This window comes from Rhinoderma darwinii, chromosome 5, assembly GCF_050947455.1.
Source record: "Rhinoderma darwinii isolate aRhiDar2 chromosome 5, aRhiDar2.hap1, whole genome shotgun sequence".
Lineage (NCBI taxonomy): Eukaryota > Metazoa > Chordata > Amphibia > Anura > Rhinodermatidae > Rhinoderma > Rhinoderma darwinii.
The window spans coordinates 219,697,139-219,711,938 of NC_134691.1; the positions used below are offsets into that span (position 1 = coordinate 219,697,139).

The following is a 14,800-nucleotide window of genomic DNA, read 5'->3' on the forward strand; positions in this document are numbered from 1 at the left end:
GTAGGCCGAGAAAATTAAAATCTACAATCTTTCAAAGAAAATGTAGGTTTAGCAAATTTTTTCTCATTTCCAAAAGGACTAAAGGAGAAAAATCACCGCAACATTTGTAAAGCAATTTCTCCCGAGTAAAACAATACCCCACATGTGGTAATAAACTGCTGTTTGGACACACGGCAGGGCTTAGAAGGGAAAGAGCGACATTTTGCTTTTGGAGCTCAAATTTAGCAGGAATGGTTTGCGGAGGCCATGTCGCATTTGCAAAGCCCCTGAGGGACCAAAACGGTGAAAACGTCAAAAACGTGACTCCATTTATGAAACTACACCCCTTGAGGAATTCATCTAGGGGTGTAGTGAGCATTTTTACCTCACAGGTGTTTCATAGAATTTATTAGGATTGGGCAGTGAAAATAAATAATATCCTTTTTCTTCAATAAGAGGTAGCTTTAGCTAAAAATTGTTCTTTTTCTCAACAAATAAAGGGAAAAAAAGAACCCCAACATTTGTAAAGCAATTTCTTCCGAGTATGGCAATACCCCATTTGTGGTCATAAACTGCTGTTTGGGCACACGGTAGGGCTCAGAAGAAAAGGAGTGCCATTTGGCTTTTGGAGTGCAGATTTTGCTGGATTGGTTTCTGGGCGCTATGTCGCATTTGCAAAGCCCCTGTGGGACCAAAACAGTGGAAACCCCCCAGAAGTGACCCCATTTTGGAAGCTACACCCCTCAAGGTATTCACCTAGGGGTGTAGTGAACATGTTAACCTCACAGGTGTTTTGCAGAAATTAGTGTGCCCTCTATGTTGCAGAGTGAAAATGGGATTTTTTTGCATAGATATGCCAATATGTCGCGCCCAGCTTGTGACACCATAACAAGACAGCTCTCTAATTATTATGCTGTGTTTCCCGGTTTTAGAATCACCCTACATGGGGCACTAATCTTTTGCCTGGACATTCGACCAGGCTCAGGAGTGAAAGAGTACAGGCAAAGTTGAGGCCTAATTTGGCGAGTTACAAAGTATTGGTTCACAATTGCAGAGGCTCTGATGTGAAATAATAAAAGAAATCCCTGAGAAGTGACCCCATTTTGGAAACTACACCGCTCAAGGCATTTATTAAGCGGTGTAGTGAGCATTTTCACCCCACAGGTCTTTTCCATAAATGATTGCGTTGCAGATGGTGCAAAGTAAAAATTTTAATTTTTACATAGATATGCCATTTCAGTGGCAAATATGTCATGCCCAACTTGTGTCACTGGAGACACTCACCCGAAAAATTGTTAAAAGGGTTCTCCCGGATATGGCGATGCTATATATGTGGAAGTAAACTGCTGTTTGGGCACACTGTAGGGCTCAGAAGTGAGGGAGCACCATTTGGCTTTTGGAGCGTAGATTTGCTCGGTAGTAGTTTTGTTTGGAGTTTTACTGGTATTTCAGTTTATAATGTGGGGGTACATGTAAGCTTGGCAGAGTACATCAGGGGCATTGTCAGGTGGTATAATAATGGGGTAATATACTCCATTGATGTGTGTGTTAAGTAGTGAAGAAATCCTTTATGCACAGGCCGTTGATGCACTGATAAACGGTGTCCTTTCTTATCCCCCTTGTAAAGGATCTGCCAGGCACTACGTCTGTGGAGACTCCCAGGGTTAATCAGTCGACACCTGAGGCCAGACCTCTTAGACTGACACCGGCTCCCACCAATCAGGGTGGCAGGCTCAGGAGTGGGAGAGCCTATCGCGGCCTGGTCAGTCAGAGTTAGCTCCGCCCCCTGTCCATTTATACCTGCAGTTTTCTCTTCCTCATTGCTTGTTATTCTTTTGGATTCCTGGCCCCACTGCTGCTTGCTCCAGCCTGCTTCTGCCGTGCTTCTGCCTTGCTGCAGTTCTCCTTGACTTGACTTGCTTTGCTTTGCTTTGCCCCTGGCTTGCTTCTGTCTCCGTGCCCGCTCGGGTTACTCACTTCGTCCTGGTCCTGACTGTTCGTTCGCCGCTCCGTTTCCTCGTGGCGTTCCGTGGCTACTGCCCCTTCCCTTGCGTGTTCCCTGTTTGTTTTCCATGTCCCCTCGACAACGTAGGGAGTTTCGCAGAATGAACGGTCTCTGCTTCTACTGTGGGGACGACAAGCATCTACTGAACACCTGTCCCAGGCGCAAGAATAAGAAGCCGGAAAACTTCCGCGCCTAAGTGATCATCGGGGAGGTCACTTGGGCGCACAGGTATTTCCCGTTAATGTGAAACGCAATAAAATTTTGCTTCCCTTTCAGGTCTCGTTTGCTGGCCGGTCTGCCACGGGCAGTGCTTTCGTGGATTCTGGCTCATCTGCTAATATCATGTCTGTGGAATTTGCTATGTCTCTAAAGATGCCTTGTATTGATTTACCTTATCCTATCCCTGTAGTAGGAATCGACTCTACTCCCCTTGCTAATGGTTATTTTACTCAGCATACCCCTGTTTTTGAACTCCTGGTTGGCTCCATGCATTTGGAGCAGTGCTCTGTACTGGTGATGCAGGGATTATCGTCTGATCTGGTATTAGGTCTTCCCTGGTTGCAGTTGCATAATCCCACGTTTGATTGGAATACTGGGGATCTCACCAAATGGGGTAATGAATGTCTTATGTCATGTCTTTCTGTTAACTCTATTTCTCCCCGGGAGGAGGTAAACACGCTTCCTGAGTTCGTTCAGGACTTCGCCGATGTGTTTTCTAAGGAGGCCTCCGAGGTGTTGCCCCCCCATAGAGATTACGATTGCGCTATCGATTTGGTGCCTGGTGCCAAGCTTCCTAAAGGTCGGATATTTAATCTTTCATGTCCTGAACGTGAAGCCATGAGGGTGTATATCCAGGAATGCCTGGCCAAGGGTTTCATTCGCCCCTCGACTTCTCCTGTAGGTGCTGGCTTCTTCTTCGTGGGGAAGAAGGATGGTGGTCTTAGGCCGTGCATTGATTATCGTAACCTGAATAAGGTCACTGTAAGGAACCAGTACCCACTTCCTTTGATTCCGGATCTTTTTAATCAGGTTCAGGGAGCCCAATGGTTTTCTAAGTTCGATCTACGGGGGGCATATAACCTTATCCGCATCAAAGAGGGGGATGAGTGGAAAACTGCGTTCAACACACCCGAGGGTCATTTCGAATACCTGGTCATGCCCTTTGGGTTGTGTAACGCCCCTGCTGTCTTCCAGAATTTTATTAATGAAATCCTGAGAGAGTACCTGGGTAATTTTCTTGTTGTGTACCTTGATGACATACTGGTGTTTTCCAAGGACTGGTCCTCTCACGTGGAGCATGTCAGGAAGGTGCTCCAGGTCCTTCGGGAGAATAATCTGTTTGCTAAGACTGAAAAATGTGTCTTTGGGGTACAGGAGATACCATTTTTAGGGCAAATCCTCACTCCTCATGAATTCCGCATGGACCCTGCCAAGGTTCAAGCTGTGGCGGAATGGGTCCAACCTGCCTCCCTTAAGGCGTTACAGTGTTTTTTAGGGTTCGCCAACTATTACAGGAGATTTATTGCCAACTTCTCGGTCGTCGCTAAGCCTCTTACGGACCTTACCCGCAAGGGTGCTGATGTCCTCCATTGGCCCCCTGAGGCCGTCCAGGCCTTTGAGACTCTCAAGAAGTGCTTTATCTCGGCCCCCGTGCTGATTCAGCCCAACCAAGAGGAGCCATTTATTGTGGAGGTTGACGCTTCCGAGGTGGGAGTGGGGGCCGTCTTGTCCCAGGGTACCAGCTCCCTCACCCATCTCCGCCCCTGTGCTTACTTCTCTAGGAAGTTTTCGCCCACGGAGAGTAACTATGATATTGGCAACCGCGAACTTCTAGCCATTAAATGGGCTTTTGAGGAGTGGCGGCACTTCCTGGAGGGGGCCAGACACCAGGTAACGGTCCTTACGGATCACAAGAATCTGGTTTTCCTAGAATCGGCCCGGAGGCTTAATCCTAGACAAGCTCGGTGGGCACTATTCTTTACCAGATTTAATTTCTTGGTTACCTATAGGGCTGGGTCCAAGAATATTAAGGCTGATGCTCTGTCACGTAGTTTCATGGCCAATCCTCCTTCCGAGAAGGATCCCGCTTGTATTTTACCCCCTGGTATAATCGTCTCTGCCACGGATTCTGATTTAGCTTCTGATATCGCGGCTGATCAGGGTGCAGCTCCCGGGAACGTCCCTGGGGACAAACTGTTTGTTCCCCTGCAATACCGGCTGAGGGTACTCTGGGAAAACCATGACTCCGCTCTATCTGGTCATCCTGGCATCTTGGGCACCAAACACCTCATTACCAGAAACTATTGGTGGCCTGGGTTGCCTAAAGATGTTAGGGCTTACGTCGCCGCTTGTGAGGTTTGCGCTAGGTCCAAAACCCCTAGGTCCCGACCTGCGGGCCTACTACGTCCCTTGCCCATTCCCCAGAGACCTTGGACCCATATCTCCATGGATTTTATCACCGATTTGCCTCCATCTCAGGGCAAGTCGGTGGTGTGGGTGGTAGTCGACCGCTTCAGCAAGATGTGCCACTTTGTGCCCCTTAAGAAGCTACCTAACGCCAAGACGTTAGCTTCTTTGTTTGTGAAACACATCCTGCGTCTCCATGGGGCCCCAGTCAATATCGTTTCGGACAGAGGGGTACAATTTGTTTCCTTATTTTGGAGAGCCTTTTGTAAAAAGTTGGAGATTGATCTGTCCTTCTCCTCCGCCTTCCATCCCGAAACTAACGGCCAAACGGAAAGGACCAACCAATCCCTGGAACAATATTTAAGGTGTTTCATCTCTGACTGTCAATTCGATTGGGTCTCATTCCTTCCCCTTGCTGAATTTTCCCTGAATAACCGGGTCAGTAACTCGTCAGGGGTCTCCCCGTTTTTCTGTAATTTCGGGTTTAACCCAAGGTTCTCCTCCGTCTCCCCTGGTTGTTCCAATAATCCTGAGGTAGAGGATGTTCATCGGGAACTGTGCACTGTCTGGGCCCAGGTTCAGAAGAACCTAGAGGCGTCCCAGAGCGCACAAAAGATTCAGGCGGATAGTAGACGTTCTGCTAACCCCCGGTTTGTCGTCGGGGATTTGGTCTGGTTGTCGTCCAGGAACTTGCGCCTTAAGGTCCCGTCCAGGAAGTTTGCTCCCCGATTTATTGGGCCTTATAAGGTCATTGAAGTCCTCAACCCTGTATCCTTCCGTCTGGAGCTGCCCCCATCCTTCCGCATACACGACGTCTTTCATGCTTCCCTCCTTAAACGCTGCTCCCCGTCCTGGTCCCCCTCTAGGAAACCTCCTGTTCCCGTTCTCACCCCTGAGGGGGTGGAATTCGAGGTGGCCAAGATTGTGGACAGTAGGATGATCCAGGGCTCCCTCCAGTACCTGGTCCATTGGAGAGGATACGGGCCGGAGGAGAGGACTTGGGTACCTGCTCGAGATGTTCACGCTGGGGTATTGGTCAGGAGGTTCCACCTTCTCTTCCCCACTAAACCGGGTCCTCTTAGTAAGGGTCCGGTGGCCCCTCATAAAAGGGGGAGTACTGTAAAGGATCTGCCAGGCACTACGTCTGTGGAGACTCCCAGGGTTAATCAGTCGACACCTGAGGCCAGACCTCTTAGACTGACACCGGCTCCCACCAATCAGGGTGGCAGGCTCAGGAGTGGGAGAGCCTATCGCGGCCTGGTCAGTCAGAGTTAGCTCCGCCCCCTGTCCATTTATACCTGCAGTTTTCTCTTCCTCATTGCTTGTTATTCTTTTGGATTCCTGGCCCCACTGCTGCTTGCTCCAGCCTGCTTCTGCCGTGCTTCTGCCTTGCTGCAGTTCTCCTTGACTTGACTTGCTTTGCTTTGCTTTGCCCCTGGCTTGCTTCTGTCTCCGTGCCCGCTCGGGTTACTCACTTCGTCCTGGTCCTGACTGTTCGTTCGCCGCTCCGTTTCCTCGTGGCGTTCCGTGGCTACTGCCCCTTCCCTTGCGTGTTCCCTGTTTGTTTTCCTGTGCACTTAGACAGCGTAGGGACCGCCGCCCAGTTGTACCTCGTCACCTAGGGCGGGTCGTTGCAAGTAGGCAGGGACAGGGCGGTGGGTAGATTAGGGCTCACTTTCCCTTCACCTCCTTCCTGCCATCATACCCCTTTTGGTCCATACTCCGCAACTTTGCAGTTTGGGGAATTTCGCCGGGAAAGTGTTGTCCTGGTATAATACGGGCATCCTCGCTTCCAGCAGATATGTTTGGGCCCTACCATTCCTGGTTCCCTAATTTTAGGGAATTGATAAATCGCCTCTTGAAACAGAAGAAATGTTCCCCTCAGGCCGGCACAACTGCATATTTTTGTTTCCTGAATTATTGGAGCCTTAAATAATTTATTTTTTTCATAGACGTAGTGGTATGAGGGCTGTTTTTTTGAGGGATGCGCTGCAGTTATTATTGGTACCATTTTGGGGTACATGCGACTTTTTGATCACTTTTTATCCTATTTTTTGGGAGGAAAGGTGACCAAAAACAAGCAATTCTGGAATAGTTTTTTTTTACGTTGTTTTTACCCCGTTCACCATGTGTTATAAATTACATGTTAACTTTATTCTGTGGGTCAGTCTGATTCTAGCGATACCTAATTTATAGCACTTTTTTATGTTTTACAACTTTTTTCACAATAAAATTACTTTTGTAAAAAGAATGTATTTTTTTCTGTCACCATGTTGTGAGAACCATAACTTTTTAATTTTTTCGTTGACGCAGCTGTTTGAGGGCCTGTTTTTTGCGAGACAAGATATAGTTTTTATACGTACCATTTTTGGATAAATGCGACTTTTTGATCACTTTTTATTCCAATTTTTGCAGGACAAAGTTACCAAAAAACAGAAATTCTGGCATTGTTTTTTACAGAGTTTTTTTACGCCGTTCCCTGCATGGAATAAATAGCAATGTTTTTATAGTTCAGGCCGTTACGGACGCGGCGATGCCAAATATGTATGGTTTATTTTTATTTTTCAATAATAAAGGACTTGATAAGGGAAAAAGGGCGATTGTGTTTTATTTTATTACTTGAAACTTTTATTATATTTTTTACAACTTTTTTTTTTTTTTCACTTTTTTTACACTTTGTTTTAGTCCCACTAGGGGACTTGAGGTCCAACTGTCAGATTATTTTTCTAAAACAGTGCACTACCTCTGACAGCAAGGCGATTAGGCTTCGCCTCAGGGCGGGGCCTAATTGGCTTCCGTAATGGCAGAGAAGGAGGCTATTGTTAGGCCTCCTGTTGCCATAGCAGCAGTCGGCAGCCCTGCTATAGCATGGCTGGGCTGCCGATCTGCTACCAACCACAAAGATGCAGCAATCGCTGCATTTAAGGGGTTAATGGCAGGAATCGGAGCAAGCTCCGGTTCCTGCTGTTACAGGTTGATGTCAGCTGTAACAAACAGCTGACATTCACTGCTGATTACGCCGACTCAGCTCCTGAGCCGGCGCCATCTTGCCGGCGGCTACGGAAGCCTTTTAGGTCGGGGTCTGAGTCTTCCATACTAGGCATACCTGCAGGCCAGTGTTAGGCCTCCGATTGCCTCTGCAGCCACCGGCACCCCGGCAATTTCATTGCTGGGGTGCCGATGAGCTGCAAAAACCTTAAATGCAGCGATCGCTTTTGACCGATGCATTTAAGGGGTTAATGGCGGTGATCGGAGCAAACTTCGGTCCTCGCCATTACCCTAGGGTGTCAGCTATAACATGCAGCCGACACACGGGGATGGTGGCTCCGATTCAGCCAGTGTCCACCATTTGTCGTATAGATACAGCAAAAAGTGGGAAACACTGGCTTTCCATGACGTATCCATACGACAAATGTCGGGAAGGGGTTAAAGGCTGGCGTTTAGCGGTAGCGAGGAGAAATTTAAATACAAATAAAATAAAAATGAAGAAATAAATGGGAGGGGAGAGGAATAGGGATATGAGGACACGCAGACCATAAAAACCCCAATGGTTCAAAGGGACAGAACGATGAGAAAAAGAAAACCAATCACTCAGTATGTATGATTATACCAGGCCACTATAGAGGATCATAACCAAGTAACGTCCATTCCAGGAACCAGACGTTGGGACTAAAACAATCTCGTATTCTGGTCTTAATGTGTGTGGGGAGGATGTGGATTATGGGTTGCCAGGTCTCAAAGAAACTACGTACTCTCGATTATTTTTGGAGGGAGGCGTTCACCCAATCCATGCGTAATATGAAGACCAACTTTTCTAAAAATAAAAGGAGGGATGGAGCGTCTGGGCCCAGCCATGTCTGCACAATAGTTTTTCGGGCAGCAGTGGAAATGCAGAAAACGAGACACTTGTGGAGCCGGGGGACGGGAGGAGTGATGTCAGGCAGATGACCAAAAATAGCCCAACTGGGGGTTAAGGGAATCTGTTGCTCAGTGGGTAGTGGTGCATTTGTATGACACCCTGTGCCCGCCAAAAGGGGAACAGAGTGAAACAAAGCAAACCTGTGCCCCATCTTTATGTGATGAAAAAATATTAAAAATGAAATAGAATAAAATAAAATAATAAAAAAACACTTGGAAGAGACTCCTGTCTGTGTCTGCCTCAATGACACTAAGCTAAGGCCTTATTCACACGAACGTGTCAGTTTTGCGCGCGCAAAAGTTCAGTGTGGCATCTGTATATGGTGCGTGGCTGCGTGATTTTTGCGCAGCCGGCATCACTATGACACTCTGTTTTTATGTTATGAAACAGTAAAGAAGGAGGGGCTTTTATGTTTCCCTTCACTTCTTTAACAACTGTAGCGCGAATCACGCGCGTCACCCGGAATTTCTTCCGTGTGCTGTGCGCTATTTGCACGCACCTATTGACTTCAATGGGTGCATGCTGCGCGAAACACGGGCAAGTATAGGACATGTCGTGAGTTTTACGCAGCGCTCACACGCTGCGTGAAAATCACAGACAGTCTGAACGTCCCCATAGCCTAACATAGGTCCGTGCGACGCGCGTGATTTTCACGCGTGTATCATGGACGTAATATACGTTCGTGTGAATAAGGCCTAAGACTGAATAGCTCAGTGTTTGCGGGCTGGGTATATCCTGTAAGAGTCACTTTTTTTATTTCTTAGTGTCAAACATCCTAGTGGCAACAGCATATACCCCACGATCTGTGTCCCCAATTGAAAGAATTAAACCTATTTAGCCTTGAAAAAAGACGACTAAGGGGGGACATGATTAACTTGTATAAATATATTAATGGCACATACAAAAAATATGGTGAAATCCTGTTCCTTGTAAAACCCCCTCAAAAAACAAGGGGGCACTCCCTCCGTCTGGAGAAAAAAAGGTTCAAGCTGCAGAGGCGACAAGGCTTCTTTACAGTGAGAACTGTGAATTTATGGAATAGCCTACCGCAGGAGCTGGTCACAGCAGGGACAGTAGATGGCTTTAAAAAAGGGTTAGATAATTTCCTAGAACAAAAAAATATTAGCTCCTATGTGTAGAAATTTTTCCTTCCCTTTTCCCTTCCCTTGGTTGAACTTGATGGACATGTGTCTTTTTTCAGCCGTACTAACTATGTAACTATGTAACTATGTAACTATGTAACGAACAAGAAAACTTTATGTGCACAGAAAGTTACAGATACACCGTAAAATGTATGAAAAATGGTAACATTTACCACTGACTGGCTCATTAAGTATACAGTTTCTTAGCATAGGAGCAGTCACTATGTGGAAGTAGCGCATGTAGATGTTTTCATTGTGACAAGACAAACAACGCTGGGCACACGAGACAAACACTCCTTGATTTGCAGGAAACAAACTATTTGCACAGATGTGAAAGTGCTAATGACTTAACAACTCACTTGCTATTTTGTGGCTAAAATGAGGATTGCTTTTAACTGCACCCCACTACAATTGTATGGTACGGTTGTTGTGCTGTTTTTCTGTGAAAGATAATATTTTAGGAAATGTTCCTAAGAACATTTTCAAATCTACTTTGGGTAATTATAGTGCAAAATGTATTCCTATAGGTAACAAGTATAAACGACTAAAATTAAACCCCACATGGCTTACACCTTCTGTGAAAGGGGCAATACATGACAAAAAAAGGGCATTTAAAAAATATAAATCTGAGGGTACAGCTGTAGCCTTTGTAAAATATAAAGAGCTTAATAAAATCTGTAAAAATGTAATAAAATCAGCAAAAATACAAAATGAAAGGCAGGTGGCCAAGGATAGTAGAAAAAATCCCCAAAAATTCTTCAAGTATATAAATGCAAAAAAGCCAAGGTCTGAACATGTAGGACCCCTAGATAATGGTAATGGGGAGTTGATCACAGGGGATCAAGAGAAGGCAGAGTTACTAAATGGGTTCTTTAGCTCTGTATATACAACAGAAGAAAGAGTAGCTGATATAGCTGGTGCCAGTGCTGTTAATATATCAGTTGATATACTGAATTGCAAGAATGTAGATATGGTCCAAGCTAAATTAAATAAAATAAATGTGCACAAGGCCCCGGGACCAGATGGGTTACACCCTAGAGTTCTTAAAGAGCTTAGTTCAGTTATTTCTGTCCCCCTTTTCATAATATTCAGAGATTCTCTAGTGACTGGAATAGTGCCAAGGGACTGGTGCAGGGCAAATGTGGTGCCTATTTTCAAAAAGGGCTCTAGGTCTTCCCCAGGTAATTATAGACCAGTAAGCTTAACATCCATTGTGGGGAAAATGTTTCTGGGGCTATTGAGGGAATATATACAGGATTATGTGACAATAAATAGCATTATAAGTGACAGCCAGCACGGTTTTACTAAGGACAGAAGTTGTCAAACTAACCTAATCTGTTTTTATGAAGAGGTGAGCAGAAGCCTAGACAGAGGGGCCGCTGTGGATATAGTGTTTTTGGACTTTGCAAAGGCATTTGACACTGTCGCCCATAGACGCCTAATGGGTAAATTAAGGACTATAGGTTTAGAAAATATAGTTTGTAATTGGATTGAGAATTGGCTCAAGGATCGTATCCAGAGAGTTGTGGTCAATGATTCCTACTCTGAATGGTCCCCAGTTATAAGTGGTGTACCCCAGGGTTCAGTGCTGGGACCACTATTATTCAACTTATTTATTAATGATATAGAGGATGGGATTAATAGCACTATTTCTATTTTTGCAGATGACACCAAGCTATTTAATATAGTTCAGTCTATGGAAGATGTTCGTGAATTGCAAGCGGATTTAAACAAACTAAGTGTTTGGGCATCCAGTTGGCAAATTAAGTTTAATGTAGATAAATGTAAAGTTATGCACCTGGGTACCAACAACCTGCATGCATCATATGTCCTAGGGGGAGCTACACTGGCGGATTCACTTGTTGAGAAGGATCTGGGTGTACTTGTAAATCATAAACTAATTAACAGCATGCAATGTCAATCAGCTGCTTCAAAGGCCAGCTGGATATTGTCGTGTATTAAAAGAGGCATGGACTCACGGGATAGGGATGTAATACTGCCACTTTACAAAGCATTAGTGAGGCCTCATCTAGAATATGCAGTTCAGTTCTGGGCTCCAGTTCATAGAAAGGATGCCCTGGAGTTGGAAAAAATACAAAGAAGAGCAACGAAGCTAATTAGGGGCATGGAGAATCTAAGTTATGAGGAAAGATTAAAAGAATTAAACCTATTTAGCCTTGAAAAAAGACGACTAAGGGGGGACATGATTAACTTATATAAATATATTAATGGCATATACAAAAAATATGGTGAAATCCTGTTCCATGTAAAACCCCCTCAAAAAACAAGGGGGCACTCCCTCCGTCTGGAGAAAAAAGGTTCAAGCTGCAGAGGCGACAAGCCTTCTTTACAGTGAGACCTGTGAATTTATGGAATAGCCTACCGCAGGAGCTGGTCACAGCAGGGACAGTAGATGCTGCAAAAAAGGGTTAGATAATTTCCTAGAACAAAAAAATATCAGCTCCTATGTGTAGAAATGTATTACTTCCCTTTTCCCATCCCTTGGTTGAACTTGATGGACATGTGTCTTTTTTCAGCCGTACAAACTATGTAACTATTTTTCTATAAAAAAATTATGTGCAACACCGCATGTAAAAACGGTGTTGTTCTATGTGTTTTTTTTACCCTTTGAGTATGCTGCAATTAGAAAAACAAACAAAAAAAACATACAGTAATTTCACTCACCTCTACTGCTTGTGTGCTGAGCTTTCACACACACAAGAATGAACAAGAAAACACTAACGCCTCATGCACACGACCGTTGTGCCACTCGGGCAGTTTTTGACGGCATCCGAGTGGCACCCGATAGTCTTCAGGGACCCATTCACTTTAGCAGGTGAATCGGGTCAGTGAAAGATGATCCGAGTCTACGATCCGAGGAAAGATAGGACATGTTATATCTTTCCTCGGATCACTGACAGGACTCGGACGGCGCACACGGTCGTGTGCATGAGGCGTAAGACAAAAATAAACCAAGAACACTTTGCAAGACCCATGCACCCCACTGCACAGCTGGAAATCCTGAACCTATTTATTCAATTGTAAAGTGTCAACACTACATTCTACAATGGACTGTAAATTCCAACACTATCCCAGGTGCAGTTCTATCCTGTTCACTGTATCCATCACACATTCTCTACAGCGAGAATCCACAAGTGTATTTGTCTACTGTACCAGTTATGTTATTACAAAGACAAGGAAGGCTAGTGTGCTTGAACTACAGATATGAGATTTAAAGAGACTCTGTCACCACATTATAAGTGTCCTGTCTCCTACATAAGGAGATGGGCGCTATAATGTAGGTGACAGTAATGCTTTTTATTTAAAAAAAACGATCTATTTTCACAACGTTAGGAGCGATTTTGGTTTATGCTAATGAGCTTTCTTAATGCCCAAGTGGGCGTACTTTTACTTTCGACCAAGTGGGCGTTGTACAGAGGAGTGCATGACGCTGACCAATCGGCATCATGCACTCCTCTCCATTCATTGACCGATTGGTCAGCGTCATGCACTCCTCTGTACAACGCCCACTTGGTCGAAAGTAAAAGTACGCCCACTTGGGCATTAAGAAAGCTCATTAGCATAAACCAAAATCGCTCCTAACTTTGTGAAAATAGATCGTTTTTTTAAATAAAAAGCATTACTGTCACCTACATTACAGCGCCCATCTCCTTATGTAGAAGATAGGGCACTTATAATGTGGTGACAGAGCCTCTTTAACACTAGTTAAGTGACTCCGTTATTCTCACCCCCTGGGCTTAGAGTTGAAAACTGTAAAATAATTTATTGGCCACTCCAAAGAGAGGAGAGAAAGAAAAACATATTTTTATAACAAATAAAAATATGGATAAAACCAAAACATAAAGTGTTAAAAAGTATCATACAAATATATCTATACAAATATTTTACTATAATTATACACGTATGACCCTTATTAGGCTATGTTCACACCTGCGTCAGGCCATTCCATTGTTCTGCTCCGTCAGAGGAGCAGAACAAGGGAATAAACGGAAGCAACGTTTCCGTTGCACTATGATCACCACCGGCGGCAGACGATACCCATTGTCCTTAATAGGTTCCATCGGCTTTTGTCAGGGCGTCCGTCATTTTTTACAGCAGACTATAACGCAGCATGCTGTGCTATTATCTTCGCTGAATTCAACCGGATCTGCAACGGAGGCCCCTAACGCAGATGTGAATAAAGCCTTACAGATATTGCTTATCACTTACAACAATGCATAAAATAAGAGCAGAAAGTTAATAAATTATTAAATTGACTCTTATATGGGTTCACTCACACGTGTTGTAAGAGAACTGGGGTCACAAGTCCCCTGAGAGAACGGAGAGCAGTCACGCATGCCCGCTGCCATTCCATTCTTTTATATGGGACTGCCAGGGATTGCCGAGCGATGTACTTAGCTATCAACAGCATTCCCATAGAGAATGAATAGAGCGGCAGCGCACATGCGTGACCCTTGCTTCATTCAGGGGACTCAGAACCCCCCTGCTCTTGATCGGTGGGGATCTAGGTGCTGGGACCACTAGCGATCAAACACTATGGATACGTGATACATTGTTTTGGTGGGACTACCCCTTTAATTGCAATATTATTCTGCAATTTTGAAGATATTTATTGTAATTACATACACACTTCTATGTAAACTTACGTGGAATCTATTACAGTGCCATCCATAAGTGTTGCATTATAGTGATACTTCAAATAGTCCCCCTTCTTACTCAGGACAGTGCAGTTGGTTGGCTTATAATTTGATATGATGCTGACAGAATCATCTGGGTTGTGGAAATCAACGATGAGGATGTCAAAAACCAACACTGCAGATCCTGGAATCTTTCCTTGGAAAGAAACAAGAAAATACATATAATAAATCATCTATAAATTTATGTACAGTGCCTTGCAAAAAAGTATCCCCCCCCCCCCCCTCCCCTTTGGTGTTTTTCCAGTTTTCTTGCATTACAGCCCTGAATAAAAATGGATTTATGAGGGGCATTCCCAGAATAAAGAAATATAATTTATCCATGTATAGGTGATATGATAATTGTCTGATGGCTCGGACCACTGCAAGAACGGGGATCCCAAACCCCCTTATTCACGTCCGTGATACATGCGTGAAAATGTTAGGCTATGGGTACGTTCAGACTGTCAGTGATTTTCAAGCAGCGTGTGAGCGCTGCGTAAAACTCACGACATGTCCTGTACTTGCCCATGTTTCGCGCAGCACGCACCCATTGAAGTCAATAGGTGCGTGCAAATAGCGCACGGCACACGGAAGCACTTCCGGATGACGCTCGTGATTTGCGCTACAGTTAACCCCTTAAGGGCGCAGCCAA

At 44.8% G+C, this 14,800-nt stretch overlaps 1 protein-coding gene across 1 annotated transcript in view; it reads right to left on the minus strand.

Moving 5' to 3' along the window:
- FKBP9 (FKBP prolyl isomerase 9) overlaps nt 1-14,800 on the minus strand; it is a 50,833-nt gene that overhangs the window by 10,771 nt on the left and 25,262 nt on the right. Inside the window, exon 7 of the mRNA XM_075826944.1 lies at nt 14,119-14,305. Within this exon, the coding sequence (XP_075683059.1) occupies nt 14,119-14,305 (187 nt within the window). The remainder of the gene's footprint in view (nt 1-14,118; nt 14,306-14,800) is intronic.